We start from the raw sequence: 21,640 nt of genomic DNA, 5'->3' as shown, positions 1-21,640 counted from the left end.
GAGTGTCACCCCAAGGGTCAGACATGACTCGGTGCTTGCACAGGGGATACCTTTACCTTTTTTTATATATGTATAAGGATATTTGCAGATCACCCAGGAGGCATTCTATATGTAGTTTTCAACTTGCCACATATTATTTTGAATGTTGTTTCTATGCATGTCCTACAGAGTTTATTTATTTAAGCCCCTTCCCCAGATCAACCATACAGCTCCATGTGTATTTTGGGCTTATCCATTATCATGACATGGCACTTTATTTAGTTAGAGCTGCCAACTGATAAAATACTAATTTTAATTGATCGACTTGCCACATTTGTAAAAAAAATTGTTAAAAAATAAGAGGTAAACTTTTTAAAAATCTAATGACTTTATTTTAAAATGATACCTGCACCTGTTACATTTCACCCTTAAAAGAGACTTCCTTTCCTGTGTGGACAATACAATTTGTAAGGTTGTGCCAGCAATTCCTGCTTTTGTAAGCATTTCAGGCTTTTAAAAATAAACCTGCATAATTAACTGGAAGCAGTTTGCAATTCAGTCTCTTTAACTGTTAATGTAATAGTTGTGAGCCTTGATCTGACATAACAAAGATAAATGAGTTAAGAAATTCTTCTTAATGGCCAATATTTTAGCTTGTTATCAGAGACTCTACTGCTACAGACAACAGTAGGAAAACAAGTGTCCATACCTCACTGACAAAGTCTCAATGAAAATTTCAAGTGAAAATCTTATTACCTTAATTATGCAAGGAACTAGCTTCATAGGTTACCACAACACCACAAGAAACAGTGAACTCCCATGGTGCTACTAGAGCTCTCGTACTTCTCAAAGCTAGAATGAATATCTCACATTTACCCTGCAGGGTCGCTATAAGTTGGCTGTTACTTGACTGATCTTTCCACCACCAAATATTCCATGCAAATAAAAAATGCAGTACATCAAGGAGAAAGATGTCAGCCTAGCCTTTTCCATGCTGTGCTAGTTTTTGACTGTAGGAGATATTTCAAAAAAGCAATTACTTGCAATCTGAAATGGTGCAATCTATTCTCCCACCTCAATACTCTACCACATGTCCTGAACAGGCCACAGTCTCTGCCTCTTCAAACACAGGATGGAAAATTGCCAGGAAGGAAGGGATGTTGTTTATAGAAGATTTTGGTTTCTAAGAGTGGTCCAACATTTCAACAACTAAGTAAACAGAATAATTGGTATAGTGCAGTGTTAATGTATCATCCCACTAGTGGCATGGGATATGCCAATGAATTCATGTAAATCTTATTTATGCAGTGGAATTGAACCTCAGGAGATATTTAACCCAAATGAGATGTATTGTTTCAGTATTAAAACATTGGTGCTAAATATCAAAGGTCTGGAGAAATTGTTTGCCCATCAGTCCTAAGGTCCAGAATTCAGGGGACTAGAGATGGAAAACAAGTGATCCTTTCATCAATCATCTCAGGCAACTTTCTGATGTCTTTTTTATTTTGAAGCAGTTGTGTGGGTGACTAGCATAACAGACTAGTATAACAGAGACAGGTAACAGTAGCTTCAGCGATAGGCATTTAATTGTGAATTCATATATGAAAAATTATGTCAGAAAGTATACAGGATTGCTTACATAATCTCACTAAAATCCATCAATTTATATGTCAAACAAAATGTACTCCGTGAAGATGATATTTGTATTGTATTTGGGCAGCAGGAAAGGGTCTCCAAGAGAATGTTTTGTTCTATTTTGCACTGTTTAGGTCAACAAGGTGTCCCAAAATGGTGCCCGTGGGTGCCTGGGTGCCCATTGTTAACAGGTGGCTGCCAAGTGCTTTTAAAAAGTGGATGGGGCTAGCTGGAGATTTTAAGTAGCAAGGCTTCTGATTGCCTGGGTAGATTTAGACATAATATTAAGCAGAGTTTTTGCCTGAAATATATGAATTACCATTAGATTCTCGATTCCTGATATTTTGTTGTTTGGCTGCACCTTCTGCAGCAGCTATATTGTGACTGCCTCCACCTACTGCAGCAGTCATCTTGTAGTTGTACTTACTGTCTTATGTTAGAATTCCAAAAGTGGACACAAACCTTAAAAGGCTGGGGATTCTGGTTTAATGTGATTTTTTTGTTCTTTTCACTATTATTATTATTATTATTATTATTATTATTATTATTATTATTATTATTGTTGTTGTTGTTGTTGTTGTTGTTGTTGTTGTTGTTGTTGTTATTGTTGTTGTTGTTGTTGTTGTTGTTGTTATTGTTGTTATTGTTGTTATTGTTGTTATTGTTGTTATTGTTGTTATTATTATTATTTAGGCTCGTGGTGGGTCACAATAGTCTTGTCCCCATTAAAATACCCATTAAAAGACTTTAAAACAATCCCAACATGGCGGAAGCTCTCATTATTCCCATCCCTGCTATCAGAGCAGCAAGGAGGATGGGGAGGAGATCTAACTTACTAGGTCCGGGGGGCGGGGAGAATGCTGGCTCTCATTCGCTGACCCCAGCCTCAGCCAAAAACCTGGCGAAAGAGCTCTGTCTTGCAGGCCATGCGGAAAGCTGGTAAATCCCACGGGGCCCGCAGCTCATCCGGGAGCTCATTCCACCAGGTAGGGGCCAGGACCGAAAAGGCCCTGGCCCTGGTAGAGGCCAGGCGTGCTTCTCTAGGGCCAGGAACGACCAGGAGATTCTCCCCCGCAGAGCGTAGAGCCCTGCGGGGGACATAGGGCAACAGGCGGTCCCTCAGATATGTGGGTCCCAACCCGCATATAGCCTTAAAGGTCAAAACCAGAACCTTGGACCTGATCCGGGCGGCAATTGGCAACCAATGCAGCTGCCTCAGCACAGGCTGGATATGGGCCCTCCAAGATGTGCCCAAATACAATATAAAAAAGCAACACTGAGACTATTAAACTGAACTTGAAAAAGACTCCATCACAGCCTATGTACAAGCTTGTTACATAGATAATTGACAGACCCCCACATGCATTCAATTTCTGCCTGCCATATATACCTGGTATCCCAAAGTAAAATATGTTAGCTTCAGATTCCTGTATGATAACATTCCTCCCTCATACATTGTAGTACAGTTATTCCAAGTTTCCAGTAATACGTTCCAGGCAGTCTTGAGTTTAAGAGATATGTGAACATATTATCACACGTTTTCAGGGACATGGCAACTTAAAGACCACTCTTAAAAATTAACTACTGCCTTCAGTTATACTTCCTGTAGAATATAATGTAGTAGATAAAAGTATGAAATCAAAATACACCATGTGGCTATAAGCCACCATTTTTCAGTTCTTCACTCACACCTCTGCATCACCATGCTCCATTCTCTGCCTCCATGTCACAAAGCTCCACCCTGTCACTTGCCCGGAGTGGTGGTGGAAATAGGCTAGTAACACTCCTGGCTCTCCTCCCCCCTCATCTATTACCCAAAACGAGGAATCTTTAAGTATAAAGGGAAATATATCCTCCAATGATAACATTCTGAATTTCTGACTTGAGTTACAGAGGTCAAAAATGGGTCTTTGACCTCCACTGTTTTTGTTAACCAGTTGTTAAAGTTGTTAAAGTAAAAGCCACAATTCAACTCATGAACAGGAACTGGCTCAATGGCTCCTTTACACAGAAGTTCTGAAATGTCTTGTTGCAAACATGCATTGAAAGATGTGAGATGGGTGTAAGAATAAAACAGAAGGGTAGATTTAAACACTAAAGCATAATCACATTATATTGAGTACCCAAACATTTTGTGTAATGAGGTTCCATACCAACCTGCCAGTGAATTGTGATAACTCTGTCAGTCATTGGGTATTTCTGCCTATCTGTGGCAGATCCCTAGGGGACTGGGCCCCTTGGTGACCACCTCAGTCTAGGTTGCTGACACCTGTTCTGATGTTAGGGGGTTGTGGGAAAGAAGGAAGGCCTATAAAGGCTAGGGATGAGAAGGAGAAAATCTGTATGGCTTCTCATAGGCCGCCAAAACGGCGATTTCGGGTCACATGGAAAACGCGGAGGGGGAAGACGCAAAGCACACCGGTTATGCACAGGGCGGGGCGCGACAGCGGCAAAACCCAGAGTAACCGATTATGCACGTGGCGATCCTGGCGCCACTTCTGGTTGCGCCCCGGTCACCCGGAAGCTGCACTTTCTTCCGCGTTTCGCTAACGCGGCTTTTTCGGCGGCATGCACCGAAGCCATGGCCGGTTGTAGCCGGCATCATGCGTTATCGGTGATTTTAGTCGCCGCCATTCCACCCCGAATGTGCGTTATTCCCCCCGTGCATAATGGGTCATACTGAGGCTGGTTATTACACTTGAAACACCTTGGTTTAAAGCTGGAGGACTGTTGTCATGTTGAGTGACTGCTGTCACCTTGTTCTTCTAAATTCTGTCCAGATTTGAACCATTTACTCACTAAATAAAGACTTCCCCTAGAAGGAGAGGTCCTCAACCAAGGCTTTTGTGTCTAAGGGGAAGATAGATGCCCAAAGTCAAAGGACAATGGCTAAGGTTATAGCTCTGCTGGAAGCATCTGCAATATGATGCAAAGCAATCAGTTGCTGTTCCCCTAATAAAATCATCTCCAGTTGAAGGCCTCTAGCTGGTTCTCTATACTTGTCAGGTAGATGGTTAATGTATTGGGATGCATGGCTCCTAAATACATCTGTATCAAGCTCATGTTTGCCTATTTTCAAGAACTTGCCATGTAGTACTTCCTTGACCTACTTATCTTGCCATGTAATGCTGGACCTGTTCTATGTTTTTGCCAAATGATGTTTCTTTTGACTTGATCTTAAGCTGTGTTTTAATGGGGTAGTGGTTTTCTACAGCTCGCTTTCTCATAGTTAGAAATTTGCTATACGCAGGCCCAAGGAGTTAGAAGTATAAATTTTGTGTCTCATAATTTCTACCTGCCAAAGGGGCTGAATGGATCCCTTCCTTCTGCTTAGAAGGGAGAATATCCATAACTAAAGGGTTTGCAGGTGGGTGATGGAAAAGAAATAATACAATTGATCTGTTCTGAGGTTCATGTTGCTCACTTAACTGTGAACTTGGGTAGTACAACATGGTGACACTGGGGACTGGTCCCCCACAGTGTTCTCTTCAGATTGTAGGGAGGTGCAATCCAAGCCATTATTTGAGTCTGGCCATCCGGTCATCTTCAGAACCAGTGTGAAAAACTGTTGAAAGCCCTCTGGTGGCCAAACTGTCTGAGTGCAATGTGGGAATGTGCAGAAAGGTAAAAATGAACTAATTTGCAGGAAAATGTTGGCATATAAATTAAAGAAAGAAAAAAGAATTATTTGGAAAGTGCAAGAAGGTGACAATGTAAGAACAAGTAGAATGTCAATTACAAGATTTACATAATTTTATACATCTTGGTAAGTACAAAGGCAGAAAGATATCTAAATTGTCTGGCAAGGGAAATTAACCAAGAGTAAACTACTTCTCTTTCCTTTTTCTCCAAGATCAGGGCCAGAGGGGGTACTAGGGGAGAGAACATCTCAGTCGCAAATCCTGATATGTCGGATTCCACAGGGAGCTATTCTCTCCTTGATGTTATTTAACATCTATATGCATCCCCTTGCCCTGCTGGTCCAGAGTTTCAGGCTGAGTTTCTGATGACATCCAGCTATTTCTGTTGATGGGTTGCCACCCATCAACACTCCCCCAGATTCTTTGGCCAGATGTCTGAAGGCCATGGTGTACTAGCTCAAATAGAGTTAGGTAAAGTAAAATTCAGCTAAGATGGAGGTCCTTTGGCTGAGTTGACACACCAAGGGTACCCTTGTATACACAGGACTAGCTCTTCCCCTATACTCCCCAGAGACCGTTTATGCACTGGATGTTTCATGCAGGGCTGCAGGCTGGAGTTTTAGTTGTGGCAGGTTGCCCCACCTCTTCCTGCACCCACATGGGGGAGCATTTGGCCCAGTGCACCTCATCTGCCCCTGATTTATGCTCCTGCACCGGAGCTGGGGCAGTGAAGTTTCCAGTGCGTATATGGTCAGAGAGTCTTACGACTGAGCAATCAAAATCTGCTCAGGGTCCCCAGCTCTACAGAAAGAAGATTGGCCTCAATCAGAGCTAGAGCTTTTTTGGTTGTGACCCCAGCCTAGGGGAAAATTCTATTTTAGGAGATCAGTTCCCTCCAGGGCCTTAAACAGTTCCAGAAGTCCTGCAAAATGGACTTTCAGGCCTATGGTTGAGGCCAGGTTTAAACATCACGATATTGACCTCCCTGCCTGAGAACTCATCTACCAACATAATCCCCTCTGAGTTCTGACAAACCTCAGAAATGTTTGAATTATTACTAGGAGGAGGAGGAAGTTTAATAGTTTTAATGTTTTTATTAAATTTGTATGATTGTTTTAAAAGTTGGTTGTTAACCACCCTCAGCCGACTGGGGAAGGGTAGGATAAAATTTTTTAAATGTTATGTTATTATGATTACTGAGGAATCATACAGTTAAGATTTGTGACTCAATCATTGACTAAAAGGGAGACTACAATCAAGAAATCAGGAGACTAAGTCTTGAAAGGACAGCCATGAAGGAACTAGAGAAGATTCCTAAGGAAGTGCTTTTTAAAAAAATCTAGTTGTCTTAAAGCTACTGAGAATAAACTATTCTCCCTAAGTGACTTACTTAGACTGGGTCAGGCTCAGCAAGTCCTCGGGCAAAAAACAGAAGGCACTGAAAGGCAAATGTACATAGCAAATATTTCAGCTTTTCTCTCATCACCAGCTATGAGATATACATTAAAACCAGCTGCCTACCTCCCATCAATTGACCTCAATAAATATAGAAGATCTTTTACACTAGTAATTATGCACCTGCCCATTAAGGGAGGTGGAAACAATTGAACACATCTTTCCTCACTGCCCTTTGTATTCCACAGCCCATCCAGTTAATTCTGGACAGGAAACCATACCGATCAGAAATGGATTGGTCCAAAGAAGTACTCATGCCTGAAAAGCCTCAAGTTTAATTCGAGATAGCTAAATTCTGCACCCACATGATTCAAGCCTGCCAGAAAAATATAAAACAACCACTATAATCACATCCTTTTAGCTCATTTAATTGAAAATTTTTAATTTTTATATTGCCTAAAGTTTTAAAGTTTTATCTACATTCTGGTCTGTAACCATATAAACAAACTTGACTTGAGTATAGGTATTCTACGTCAAATTAAGCTTGTATTCTCCCTACAAATTGAAATGACTGAGACTATTGTACTTCAGTCACATCATGAGAACACAAGACTCACTGGATAGTACAGTAATGCTAATACAAGTATGTAAGCAGCAGGAAAACAGGAATTCCTAACATGAGATGGATTGACTCAGTAAAGGAAGAACTGTTGGTTCTTATATGCCACATTTCTCCACGTGAAGGAGTCTCAAAGTGGCTTACATTTGCTTTCCCTTTCCTCTCCCCACAACAGACACCTTGTGAGGTAGGTGAGGCTGAGAGAGCCCCAATATTACTGCTTGGTCAGAACAGGAAACTACTGCCTTCAATTTGGATATAATATGGCTATTAACAAGAGAACATTTGGGTGGTAATTAATTCACTCTTAAAATCCCTTCATTTCTGATTTCTGATTTACACATGAACACATGCCGGAAATTGAACAATAGCCAAGGACAGGTCTGTATGTAAACATTTCTAAAAACATTTTTTAGGATTACTTCTAGCTTTCAGTTGTGGCATACTTGACGTTACTGAAATAATATGACTTAATTACACATTGATGCTATGCCATGTATGTCCTCCACAGAACGGTGATTTATAGTTATCAATTTGATGAGTGTGGGCTTCTCAGTATAGGAGATGATTTATAACTAATAGTGGGAGCTACATGTTTTCAGGATAAGTAGCAACCATTTCTCTCTCTCTCTCTCTCTTTTTTTTTACAAAAACCTTTATTTTGAGAAGTCAGTATGTTACAATTGAAAAAAATCCTTATGAGTTTAAAAATTATTTTTAGGACTAATATATATTTTTCAGGCCAAGCAGGTTGCATATTTACATTTTAATGTGTTAGTACAATTTAGACCACTGAAGAAGGCCATATGGGCCAAAATGTGTTTGGTCCTGTGGTTATTATACATGTTTAACCTTTACTGAGATCCATTAGTGCAGTGGTCTGCAACCCCCAGTCTGGGGACCTGGACCAGTCCGTGGATCACTCGGTACCGGGCCGCGGCTCCTCCTTGTCCTCCTCCCCGGATGCTGCCTCGGGAGCTGCACTGCCACTGGATCACCTTTGGTGCTCTCCAGCGGCTGCCATGGCTGGGGCTCCCCCTTGGTGTGGTACTGCGCAGCTGCTGCTGGCAGGCTCCCCCAGCGAGGGGCGGGAAGTCAGGAGCACCAGCGGGAAAGCAAATGGAGCAGGGGCTCAGGCAGCAGCAGCGGCCCTCAGCAAAAGACTACCTCCCCCCTGGGCCTCAGTAAAATTGTCAAGCGTTGACTGGTCCCCAGTGATAAAAAGGTTGGGGACCACTGTATTAGTGTATGTGCAATTTAAAATTGTTGTTCTATGCCATGTTCTTAGCTTTTATATGCATTCTGTATAAATTATTTTAATCTTATGTTTTTGTGCACTGTGTAATACTTGTATTTTGTTTCATTTTTAAACTGCTTAACCTATTAGGTTCCTGATATCTCCCTCACCCCTCCATCCTTATTTTGTTGTTCCCTTAAGTGGGTGATGAGCTTGCTTTAACAGAACTTAAGCTTTCAAGCACCAAAACCAGTTTACCTTTGCAGGGGATGTTTGAGGGCAGTGCTTATGGACATGCATTGTCTGCTGCTCACATAATTCCTCTTCTCAGTAAAGAGGCTACGGTTTAGCAATTTCTTCCCCTAAAATGGATTGCCACTGTACATTTTAGGCTGGTTTTTGCAGTGGCTTGAATCCTATACTTTTCTTCTCTTTGTACAGCGTAGGCCACTGGTGCTAACTGGTTTCTGTTTGTGTAAAAAGCCAGACTTTACATGAGCAGAAACGCTGGAGGGAATGTGGTCCACAACAGAAGATTATGCTGTAAGAAAAGGGAAGCTACCCGTAGGATCTAAGCCTATATTTATGATTGTACTTTGCATGCATTGTTTTAACTAGAGAACAAAACATTGGACCTACCTGAAGGTTTATTCTTTTTGTTGGGGCGAAGTCCACCAAAACAGTTTAGGTCATACCTCCCCTTGATCCAGGCAGGGCTGTGTAAATTTTAATGCCTTCTGGGATTGAGAGGTGGTTGCCTTCCAGGCATAGAATAGCCCAGCTCCCAATAAACACTCATGGTGTAAGTTTGAACTTTTATTAATAACAAGATTAATCACAATAACCTTCTCAACTCCATCCACAAAACCCATATTCAGATTGTAACCTGCAATGCTGACCTATCTTGTGGTAGGATAATTGGAGGGCTTCGCTCCACTGAAGAAACCTTCAGGGAAGTCCAATGTTTCATTCTCCTTCAGTGGGGGAAGTCCTCCAAAACTGGTTATACAACCACGCTTGGATAGGGTGGTAACAGAATTTACTACATTATTGTGTTTAACCCAACACCTGTTGGAGAACCCATCTCATAAAGGTAGCCTCGACAGAATTCTGCTGGTCTATTTTATGTCTTTGTTGTTAGGTGCGAAGTCGTGTCTGACCCATTGCAACCCCATGGACAATGATCCTCCAGGCCTTCCTGTCCTCTACCATTCCCCGGAGTCCATTTAAATTCACACCAACTGCTTCAGTGACTCCATCCAGCCACCTCCTTCTCTGTCGTCTCCTTCTTCTTTTGCCCTAAATTGCTTCCAGCATTAGGCTCTTCTCCAGGGAGTCCTTCCTTCTCATGAGGTGGCCAAAGTATTTGAGTTTCATCTTCAGGATCTGGCCTTCTAAGGAGCAGTCAGGGCTGATCTCTAGAACTGACCGGTTTGTTTGCCTTGCAGTCCAAGGGACTCGCAAGAGATCAAAAGCCTCAATTCTTTGACACTCGGCCTTCCTCATGGCCCAACTTTCACAGCCATACATTGCAACTGGGAAGACCATAGCCTTGACTAGACGCACTATGGTTGGCAGGGTGATGTCTCTGCTTTTTAGGATGCTGTCTAGATTTGCCATAGCTTTCCTCCCCAGGAGCGTCTTTTAATTTCTTTGCTGCAGTCCCCATCTGCAGTGATCTTGGAGCCCAGGAAAATAAAATCTGTCACTACCTCCATTTCTTCCCCATCCATTTGCCATGAATTGAGAGGGCCGGATGCCACAATCATTTTATGTCTTACAAAAGTAAAAAAAGGTAGACCATGTTACTGCCCTACAAATGTCCTTAATAGCTTGAAATGCAACTGAAGTTGCTGCTGCTCTAGTAGAATGGACTGACACCCTTAAAGGTTGCCTCAGCCCCTTAATTTTGTAAGCCTTCATGTCTTTAATTTTGTCCAACGTGAGCCCAGATGCAATACTGGTCCTTGACTCATAAAGTATCATGTTAATGGAAGTCTCCCTGGTTCTGTTACTGCTAACTGAACCAGAACTGAAAACCATGGCCTTCTTGGCCCAAATGTTGCCAGGGGAATAAGCTCTGCTTTCTCCTTCCTTATTCTAGTTAACACCCTGCTGATGAACTGTATTGGTGGGAAAGCGTACCAAAGTTGTGATACAGAACATCCATCCCGTCTGGACATGAACCTTGTCACCTTCTTGTGAGTTATCACAAAAAGACAATGATTGCCATCCCAAATCTTCACATGATTTTCCTGGAACATCTGATCACTGATTGACCATTTGGTTTGGTCGATGGCCTTGTGGCTCAACCAGCCTGCTTGTGTATTCTGAATACCTTGCACATGTTGAGCCTTCAGTCCCAAAATGCTTGTCTCTGCCCACTACATTTTTACTGCCTCCTGGTGCAGAATATGTGCCTTGATAGTTTATACGTGCTTTGGCCATGGTGTCTGTTCTGAACAGCATATATTGATTTTGTATCATTTCCCTGAAGGCATATAAGGTCAGTCAGATTGCCTGAAGTTTGAGCCAATTTATGCTGTAGTTTTTCTCTATCATAAGTTTTTCTCTGTGCCACTTTGTTGAGGCAATGAGCTCCCCAATCCTTCGGGCTTGCATCTGTTGTAATCAGAACTTGAGAAGGTTGAACAAAAGGAACTCCCTTTGCTGTATTTATTAATAGCCCTCACCAGACTTATGCCTTCTTCAGGGCCCATGACAGAAAGCTTTTCCCCAGTGTCCTTTAACAAAGTCCATTGCAGGGTCCTCATATGAAAGTGCACCCAGTGTACTGTCTCTGGGCCATTCCGCACCAGGATCTATGTAGCAAATTGGTTGCGGAATGAAAAAACGACATTTTAAATAGTGGAATTCGTCGTTATGCATACCTGGCTTTGTAGTGGAATCCAGTTGCATTTCTATCGTTTCCCACAGGTTTCCGGTCTCGGCAAAAATCACTAGCCAGAAAGTGATATTGCCAAGCTTTGTCCCGCCCCTGGCCGTCAAGCAGCCAGTGGGCGGCCGTTATCATGCTCCCAAAAAGCCCCTTTCCCTTTAAGGAAGGTTAAAAAAAAAAAAGGTTGCAACGAATCTGCGTTCATTCGTTGCAACGGAGAAACCCATCTAGCTAGCAGGTGTTTGAGCTGCCGTTTCATCGTTGCCACGCTCCCCCCCAAGTGAAAAAAAAATACCCCCCCCCCCGCACGGGTACGATTTTCGGCCAAAAATACAGTGAAAAATACAGTGAAAATAAACCAGCAAACGGGGCTGTGTGATGCTTTGTGCTTGGTGACTTAAAACAGCTCTGGGGAGGGACTGCAGCCAGGGAAGCCTCGCTGGGTAAACGAAGGCTTGCCAGTGCATTGATCTCTGCTCGCTCCAAGAAAAAAAAAATGGCGATCACTTCGCCGGAAGATCAGAGGAGAGAGCTAGGGGGAGGGACTTTGCAGAAACCGCAACAATGGTAACGCACAGAACTTTCCCGCTAGTGTTGCAGATTGGTTGCAAGAGTGTAGCGCTTTCCGGAGGGTGAATCCACTTTTTGAGATTTCCCTGAAAGCGCTACAACGAAGCGCTTTTTGCGGATCGGTTTCAGGAGTGTTGCAGATTGTCAATGACGTTGTTCATAACAGCAAAACAGTAGCAATTTCAACAACAGACACCCTGTGAGCTGGGTGAGGCTGAGGGAGACCTGATATCACTGCTTGGTCAGAACAGTTTTTATCAGTGCCATGGTGAGCCCAAGGTCACCCAGCTGGCTGCATGTGGAGGAGGGCAGAATCGAACCTGGCTCGCCAGATTAGAAGTCCTAACCACTACACCAAACTGTCCACTTTTGTCGTCCGTTCATATTTCTTTGCTTATATAATTGAAAGGACTGAAAAATCCTATCATTGTAGTGCTTTCCTTTCTAGATGTTGATGCCATGGCTTTTTTCTATTCTCATTTCAACAAACACTTTCTTCAGCAGCTCTTCATCAAACAACAGCCACTCTTGAACTTCTCAGTGGCCAGATTAGATTTTGAAAGTTTATCCACTTTCCAATGTTTCAGCCAAATTCCTCCTTAACACAATATTAGCTGCTTGAGCTCTGGCATGTAACACGTCTTGAGATGTACCAGCCACAAAATGGCAAGCTCTCTATGTTTAATAAAGACTTCTTTAACACCAAATGATCTGAGTCAGGATCTTGCAGCAGATTGTCAAACCACACACCACTGCCCTGGCAAAATGAGAGAGGGTCATAGCTAAGGCTACGGGTAACTTTCTTGTCAACTTGTTGGTCATTTCCCGGCCCCAGAGAAGTATGCCTGGCCTCAACCAGGGCCAGGGCCTTTTCAGTCCTGGCCCTACTTGGTGGAATGAGCTCCTAGAGGAGCTGCCGGCCCTGGGAGAGGTTTCAGTTTTCAGCAGGGCCTGCAAAACAGAGCTCTTTCGCCAGGTCTGTGGTTGAGGTCAGGGCTAGTGCTAGAAGATCAGATAGGCGTCCCCCCATGGAAGATATGGTTCCACACTGGTCCATTGGTGTGATTAGATGTCACACCCATCTCCAGCCACCCTCGCTGTTAGTGGGGGCTGTTAGATAGTGTTATTATTCCCACCATATGTTTTTTGTATTTTTCTCTAATTTTTATAGGGTTTTTAATGGGGAATATATTATTGTTTGTATTGCATGTAACCCACCATGAGCTGGCTTGTCTGGGAGTGGTGGGTAATAAATCCAATAATAATAATAAATAACAACAATAATAAACGTCTTTGAAAATATTCTGCTCGGAACAGTCTTTTGTAGCTGACTTCACCAAACTACACTCACCCTTCCTTTTTTGACTACACTAAAGTTAAACAGATTGGGTCACCTGATTCTCTGCCTCACTATTCTGCTGTACTCTGCAATCCAATTCAGCCATTGGTCACTTTTTTGAAGGTCCCCTTGCCAAGCCTGCTCCTTACTTTCTAGGTTGCTTAGCAGACTGACTTTCCTTCTGTCCAGGGTACTTTTTGCCAATGTTTAATTTGAGGACTCAGGGGAAGGGGAGTGGTTCTATCCCTGTCTCTTTCTAGATCTCCCCATCTGCACTCACCAGCTCTTTGTAGAATTCTGGAACACTCCATTTCAGAGGAGTCTGTTGGTGGCAGTAGGTAGGTCACTGGAGAGGCAGGGAACCATGATAGCCACCATTGGTATGGCATTCAGTCAATTGTGGGTGGGGTGAAGAAAGCAGCAGAAAACAGAGGACCTACCCAACTTGCTGCTTCGGCCATCAGCCTGCAGCACAAGGCACAGGCTGATATGGACTATGAATCCTGGGCTATGAATCCCAGCCTGGGTTTTGCATCTGTGTTGGAGGGTGAGCTGTCACATCCTCCTGCTCCCACTTGCACCTAAATCAGCTATCCCTTGGCTTTGCTGCTCTGTTGCCACCCTGGGTACACGCTCTGTGCCAGCTCCCTTTTCCCGTCCTTGCAACCAGAACCATTTATAGGGACTCCATTATTGGTTATCAGTAACAGAAGCTTGAATTAATATAAACAATCAAGCTAGCCAGCAGCCTCAGCTGAATTCTCAAAATTGTGTACAAAGAAAAAACACATCCACAGAAGAGATTTGTGGAAACAGTTTTATGAAGTACATGTGACATATTCACACAAGTTTTAGAACTTCAATAGAATATAAGTCCACATCTTTGGGGTTGTTTATTTTCTGTAATTCCTTCAGACTTACTTCAATCTTGTTTAGTTCAGAGTAAAAACGAACCTAGAAAAAGGAAGCAAGAGGTCAAAACTTAGGCTTTTCAAAAAACAAGTCAATATGAACTGCTTTAAAGAACACCTAGGGAAAAAAAGAGACAAAATGTAACCCTCCAGGGGTGAGCAAAGAAAAAAAATCTATTTATATTTTTCAGGTTTGGGTATAGTGAACCTGAAAATCATCAGCATTTCCAAATCCCAATATTGGTATAGTATTCGGAATATGGACATATTTGGGAATACTATTTTTTCGGCCAAATTACAGAATGAAGAATTCATCTGGGGGTATCTAGGGCTCTGTGAGGCTGTTTTTATGAAACAGAGGCAACAAATTTATAGCATAGCTGCTGGTGCCTCTCCTCACCCCCCCCCCCCAGTTTGAAAAAGACTGGGCCAAGGGTTCCAATTATATGGGCCTCCAAAGACGTTGCCCTCATTTATTGATTCCAGTGGAGGGGGGAAATGTGATTAAACTTTAAAGGAACACAGTACCTTTAAATTTTAAATGTGTGGCAAGCTGTAGCAGTAGCATGTGTGAGCCCTGAATTAATTTTAAAGGGACTGAGAACACTTGAAAGTGAAGTACACTTCAACTGTGGCTATCTAGACAACCTGAAAAATTGTAAATATTTTTAGAAATTTTCAGACTCAGCCATTTTGGATAGCCAAAAAATAGCAAAATAACAATAACAATAATGATAATAATAATAATCCAGCTGAATTAATACCCCCAAAATGTGAATGCACATCCCCAGCAACCTCTATACTGCATGGCTATTATTGTGGAGTTTTATGTTACACACAATCAAAACAAAATCACATTTATTTTTCCAGTTTCAAATGAACAAAAAACTTACTTGGGCTCTTACGAACTTATGCAGGCTAGAAAGCAATCCTTTTGCTTCCGGAAGCATTACAACCATTGTAAAATGAGCATCTAGGACCAGGCACATCCAGTCCATGATCTGAAAATGGAATGAGTATTAAATAAGCATTTACTGAGTCAAAAAACAGCCCAATCTTTAGCCCATTTGTGTTTCAGTCTAGCTGACTGGGTAGTATTTCAGTGTATGTTTAGGATCACAGGCTTAGACTGGATATGTACTTTAAAATTCTGATGTTTGTGACTGTGAAAAATACAATTTTTCTTCATTGTATTGACTTTGTATCATGCCTAATATACTATGTTCACTCAGATTTCAGTAAACCTAGTACATTACTAACATGTTGCCTCATATTGATTATATTTATCTATATTGTGCTTATTAGATGTCTCTTTGTAGGCACAGTTATTTACATACTGTGTAACCTGCCTTAAGTTTCAGTGAGACAGACTATAAATACGGTAAAAGTATTTTACAGAAGACACTAACTTAACAGAAAACATTTTTAGCCTTCTTTCCAACTATATTAATTCTGTAGACCAGTTACCAAGTATCTTTTGTCCATACATTTAAGACTATTTTCAAAATTGCTTTTGAGGATTACATGAATTTGTGGTATTTAGTGACTGTTCTGTTGAACATACTGTGTCTCTCTGTATGTAAGTATAGGTGTATATAAGAATAGGGTCTTCTGTATGTGTTTGTGCTCACGGAACTGGACTCTACAATCTCACCAGATGTCCCTCTTAACCCCTGGAGAGCTGAAGGAAGAGGAGAAGACCCCTTCCTTTTCACACAGCAGTTCCCTCCAACTTGCTTGAGACCCAATAATCTCAAGAATCAACACCCATGCTGTCAGAGGGCAGGGTAATAAAGGACGAATTCTGTATACATCCATTGACAAATTGCTGAATCCAGCATTTTGTGTTTTACTTGATTTTATGATAACATTTTATTTATTTTTAGCTGTATTGCGGGCCTACTGTGTCAAGAAGATGGTATAGAAGCATGACACCCCCTTACCCAGAGGCAGAAGGAGAGATTATTTTTTACATACATAACACAGATGGTTTGAATTAACCCCAGAGCTCTATATCTCAGATTATCACTTTTTCCCTGCCTACTCACATGCCATGTAACAATGGAAATTTCAGTAGTTATGATAAAAAGTAGCAGTATCAATATATACAATCTGTAGCACTCATGAGACATACTATAGACACTGCAGACACAATATGATCAAGAGCAACACAGCATAAAGATTTGCCATCAGAACAGATATTAGAAAACAAAACCATAGCACAGAATAAAACCCAGCATTCACTGTTTCTGGTACAAATTTCTAATATATTCAACAATTATGGATGTAAATCTTTCTAAATTTAAACATGCATGGCTGTTGAAAGTTAAACAATATCTATCATTTTAGTAATGATTCAATGTTATGTACCAGAATGCAGTGCAGACCTTGTTAAGAGTCAGATATACAAACTGTACAAATGCTTATGGGAGAAGTACTAATGCAATCAAGAAAGTCCCCACCTCCAATCCATTCTGCAGGGATGAAATCTGAACATGCAGTGCAATACACACCCGAGATATCTTAAGTTAAAAGAAGAGGAAAGCTAGTACCTCAAGATCAACTCCAGAACTACAAGATCCATGTAGGAGCATCTGTAAACACCTGATGACTGAACACATTAACAAAGCAAGTTTTAGCACTTTTTCCTTACCTGGTTTATAGTTGGACAAAACATTCCAGGAAGGTCTGTATTAGCTTGTTCACTGCATTTCATATACAGGAACTGCAAATACTGAAGAAATAGCTAGAATGAAAAAAGAAATCTACTTCAATTGAGGTGCTTTACACCCTATCTTGAGCACAGTCTAAGCAATACCTTTTATTAAGGACCAGTCTAAATGGCACAGAATAGTGTGCGAGCTTTTATCAGACTGGAAGTTACAACAATTGAAAGCAGGGTAGAGGCAAAAGCAAACATTAAACTACCCTATATTACAATCAATGCAGGGATCTGATTACTATTTAAGGGCAGCAACAATGATCCCAAGTGCCTTTTCTGTCACAGCTATCAAATCAGAGTTTTCCTGTGTTAATATTAAGAAAACTGCAAGATATTCAAAGGGCATTTTCTGCAAATGCTTTAAGAGCAATAATATGCTACTTAGAAAAACTGATTTTGAAGAATCATACTTACAATGACTTGCTCAGCTGACAGATCTTTCAAATGAGGCAGAAGAAAAGCCTCACTGTATGCTGAACATAGAATGGCATTACTGCATAAGGTTCAAATTGTGTCAAGAAACAACATATATTAAAATTTGTATCTAATCTTACCTCAAAGGAGTTACATAATTAAAAGTTCAACTATTTTAAAGAGTTGACAAAAATCAATTAATTATCAAATGTACTACATTGTCTTCAAGAAGAAAAAGCTTTGACTATTAAAGGTTCAAGGAATAAATTTCTGAAGTTGTGGAGCAAAGGCACACAGGTCCTAGAAGACCCTCAACATACTGATCAGTGCCTATAATCATTTGTAAAAATCCTCAACTAGAAGACAGCAGTGAGAAGGGGAGATAAAGATGTCCAACAATTGGGTCAGTACAATTGGGGGGGGAAGGAAATATTTTTATAGTGAGGTAGATAGTAATGTATTACAGAGTTGACAGTGAGAGCAGAGCAAGGAAATCAAGTACCCCAATGTGTTGGGGGAAATACTGGAATAAGCAGATAGGGAGAAGAACCCATGGAATGAGATGCTTACATACTAATGCACACAGCATGGGGCAATAAGCAAGGCAAATTAGAAATATGACTGCAGCAGAGCAAATATGATATAACTGGCATCACTGAGAACAAATCTCATCATTGGAATGTATCAACTGTGGGTATAACTCATATAGGAGAAATAGGTCAAATAAGAAAGGGGGAGGAGTGGCATTGTATGTCAGGAATGACTATTCTTGTGAGGCGGTCCATAATTTTGATCTTGGAAATCATGTTGAAAGCATTTGAGTCAAAATTAAAGGTGTGAAAAATATAGATGACTTGGTAAAAGTCCACCATGTCAGTCTGAAGATTCGAATATTTTTTTTTCTGCTACAAATGACTGAACTTTCAAGGAGTAGAGATCTATTATTATTATTATTATCATCATTTTATTTATATCCCGCCTCCCCCCGGAGTCTCGAGGCGGGTTACATAAAACAATCCCATTAAAACAATATCATAAAAGCATGAACCCACAACTAATCCTTAACAACATAGTTATAGCGGCCAAGAGTGGCGGCAAGGTTCAATAACTAACCCGATCTCTACCCCCACTAAAAGGGAAGTGGAGGGGAGCTGCTGACATACGCAACGGCCGCTTCATGGGGGGGGGGGGAGATCTTCATTGCTGCCCAACCTCAATCAAAAGCCTGGCGGAATAGTTATGGGGGATTTTAATTATCCTGATATTTGCTGGAGGTTGAACTCTGCAAAAATGTCTAAGTCTAATAAATTCCTTATCTCCCTTGAAGACAATTTTATTGTTCAAAAGGTAGAAAATGCAACAAGTTCAGCTATATTAGATCTAATTTTAATAAATAAAGATGATTTAGTTAATGGAGTGTAGGAGGTGGGTGCTCTGGGTCACAATGACGATGTTATCTTGGAGTTTGAGCTTCTGAGGAAAGAAGTATAGTTAGAAAAGTATTTTAGACTTTAAGAGAGCTGATTTTAGTACATTAAGGTAAGTAATGTGGGCTATTCCATGGTCAGATATATTAAAAGAAAGAGAATAATGGATGGGGATTTCTTAAAAATGAGATACTGAAGGCAAAATATTAAGCAGTTCCAAGGAAGTAGAGAAATGGAAGATGTCAAAAGAAACCAGGATCGATAACTAAATAACTCCTAAATTAGTTGTTTTAAAAGGGACAAGTACATGAGATTTAAAAAGAAAGAAATCATCAATGAGACATTTTTATAAAATAGCCAGGAAATGTAGGGAGGTGGTTAAAAAAGCTATAACCCTGAATGAGCTCATGCTAGCCAAGGGAGTTAAAAATAACAAAAAAGCAACAAAAAATAGCAAAAGGAAAAAATAAGGGAGTGGTAGGTTGATTTTGTGGAGATGATGGTGTCATGATAACAGGAGATAGTAACAAGGCAGAAGTATTTAATATCTTTTTTGTGTTTTCTAATAAGGAAAAAAGAAAGTCAGTTGGGGAAAATGAAGAAGAGTTGGTTCTTATATGCCGCTTTTCTCTACCCGAAGGAGTCTCAAAGCAGCATACAGTCACCTGCCCTTTCCTCTCCCCACAACAGAGACCCTGTGAGGTGGGTGAGGCTGAGAGACCAATCACTGCTTGGTCAGAACAATTTTATCAGTGCTGTGGTGAGCCCAAGGTCACCCAGCTGGCTGCACATGGGGGAGTGCAGAATTGAATCCGGCATACCAGATTAGAAGTCCACACTCCTAACCACTACACCAAACTGGAGAATATTGGGGAAGGAATAAATTATATAATTGATAAACAGGTTGTACATAAATATTTGGCTATTTTTAAATGAAATTAAATTTCCAGGGCCTGATGAATTACATGCAAGAGTGTTGAACAAGCTGGCAGAGGAAATCTCAGAATCTTTTGCAGATATCTTTGAGGAGTCCTGGGGAGCAGAGGAAGTTCCAATGCACTGGAGGAGGGGAAATGTGATCCCATTTTTTAAAAAAAAGGGAAAAAGAAGACCCCAGCAACTACCGCCCAATCAGATTAACATCAGTACCAGGAAAGGTTTTTGAGCAGATCATTAAACAGGTAGTGTGTAAGCATTTAGAGGAGAATGTGATGCTTAAAAAGTCCATCAAGAATACTTTTCCTTAGAGTTGAAAGGATACAGTAATACAGCTTTTTGTGGTCCAACAGGGCAGAAGTTACTATCTATTGCATGAGATTTCTGGGTTAACTGTGAATCACAGCAGTTTTCTTCTAGGAGTTCAGAACTGAAGCCATTCTGTATCACATTAGATTGGTCTTCCTTTTTTCTGTTATGAGCAGTATCAATATAACCAGCTACATAATCTATATTTATATTCATTTCTCCAAGGCTGTGATCACTAATGCTGCAAAAGAAAATAAATTTCTACAGTTGGAACAGACTGATATTTTTTGAATATAACATTTAAAATATAGCCCTGAAATTGATATGTCAATAAATATGTGGATGATCTGCATGTACAATACAAACAGAAAAACACAACTTCAGTTTTGTATAAAAGATCATATGTGTAACATGGTGCCAAGATTTTTATGTGGATTAAAATACTTCTGTCAATTTTTAAGATGGTCAAAACTGTATTCTAGGTATGATCAAGTATTTGTGAAACTTGGTTGGATCCAGTGTTGTGTTTCTGTGGGTGGAATTCCCTTACAGAAACACCCCCAGGGACAGGATATCAGGAGGTATTTTGAGCAGCGGCGAGGGGGGCTCCAATGTTGTGCTCTGCAGGTTGAAATTCTTGCAACCACAAAAATTCTGTGCTGGATACAACCTCTCATATTTATTATCCTGGATTCATCATTAATCATCAAATATTTAATTTATAAACTTTTCCAACACTAAATGAATACTAAAACAAAGAAACCTATTATATGATCTTTACAAAACAAGATGTCAATAGAGATGTTATTTGTGACCTGAAGAGTGCTGGGAGACAATTAGAAGAGGCAAACCCATATTGAATGTGAACTCAAAGGGTTGCTGTTGGAAACCAGTTGTCATCAGTATGGAAAGCATCCAATGGAGTACCACAGGGTACAATTCTATCCATGCTTTTCAATCTCAATGGAAAATCCTTAGGACAAGTCATTCATAGCTTTGGGATGGATGCCAAGAATATGCTGATGATGCCCAGCTTTGTATATTCATATTCAAATCCCCTGGTGAATCAGTAGGGGTCCTGAATTGCTGCCTGGCTGATGTGGGATATTGGCTTAGGGTGAATAAATTGAATTTAGACCAGAAAAGATAGAAATAATGCTGGCTGGGAAGGTGAAGGACACTGAAGGATACTGTACTCCCCTCTTTTGATGGAGTTCAGCTGACCTCTGCTGACTAAGAGCCTTGGGGTTATACTGGACCTAATATTATTATTGGAAAAACAAATTAATAGATCTGCAAATAAAGCTTTCTTCCCAGTCAGCCTAACCTGAAAGCTGGCCCTCTATCTTGATACAGCTAATCTGGCCACCTGGGTTCATGCTACACTAACATTAAAACTAGACTACTGAATGCATGCTATACTGGTCTCTCCTCAGAATCAATTCAGAAACTGTTGCAAGATGCTGTGACCTGGCTATTATCAGGGGTGGCATCCTGCAGGGATGGCTGCCCATCACTTACTGGGCTCAATTTAAGATATTAGCTATCACATACAAAGTTCAAGACTTTTGGACCCTCATAACTCTGAGACTACCTCTTCCCCTATA

The 21,640-nt window shown here is 40.9% G+C and overlaps 1 protein-coding gene and 1 long non-coding RNA gene across 2 annotated transcripts in view; one reads left to right on the top strand and one right to left on the bottom strand.

Moving 5' to 3' along the window:
- Positions 1 to 21,640, top strand: part of LOC143833072 (uncharacterized) — a 35,109-nt gene that overhangs the window by 1,885 nt on the left and 11,584 nt on the right. The gene's annotated exons all lie outside the window — the stretch shown is intronic.
- Positions 14,118 to 21,640, bottom strand: part of NOL11 (nucleolar protein 11) — a 35,125-nt gene continuing 27,602 nt past the window's right edge. The window contains exons 14-18 of the mRNA XM_077328414.1: positions 20,050 to 20,274; positions 17,362 to 17,440; positions 16,879 to 16,971; positions 15,119 to 15,226; positions 14,118 to 14,268 (exon numbers count right to left, since the gene is read on the bottom strand). Coding sequence (XP_077184529.1) covers positions 14,155 to 14,268; positions 15,119 to 15,226; positions 16,879 to 16,971; positions 17,362 to 17,440; positions 20,050 to 20,274 — 619 coding nt within the window. The 3' untranslated portion in view covers positions 14,118 to 14,154. The remainder of the gene's footprint in view (positions 14,269 to 15,118; positions 15,227 to 16,878; positions 16,972 to 17,361; positions 17,441 to 20,049; positions 20,275 to 21,640) is intronic.

This window comes from Paroedura picta, chromosome 3, assembly GCF_049243985.1.
Source record: "Paroedura picta isolate Pp20150507F chromosome 3, Ppicta_v3.0, whole genome shotgun sequence".
NCBI lineage: Eukaryota > Metazoa > Chordata > Lepidosauria > Squamata > Gekkonidae > Paroedura > Paroedura picta.
This window is presented reverse-complemented; position numbering and strand designations above follow the sequence as displayed.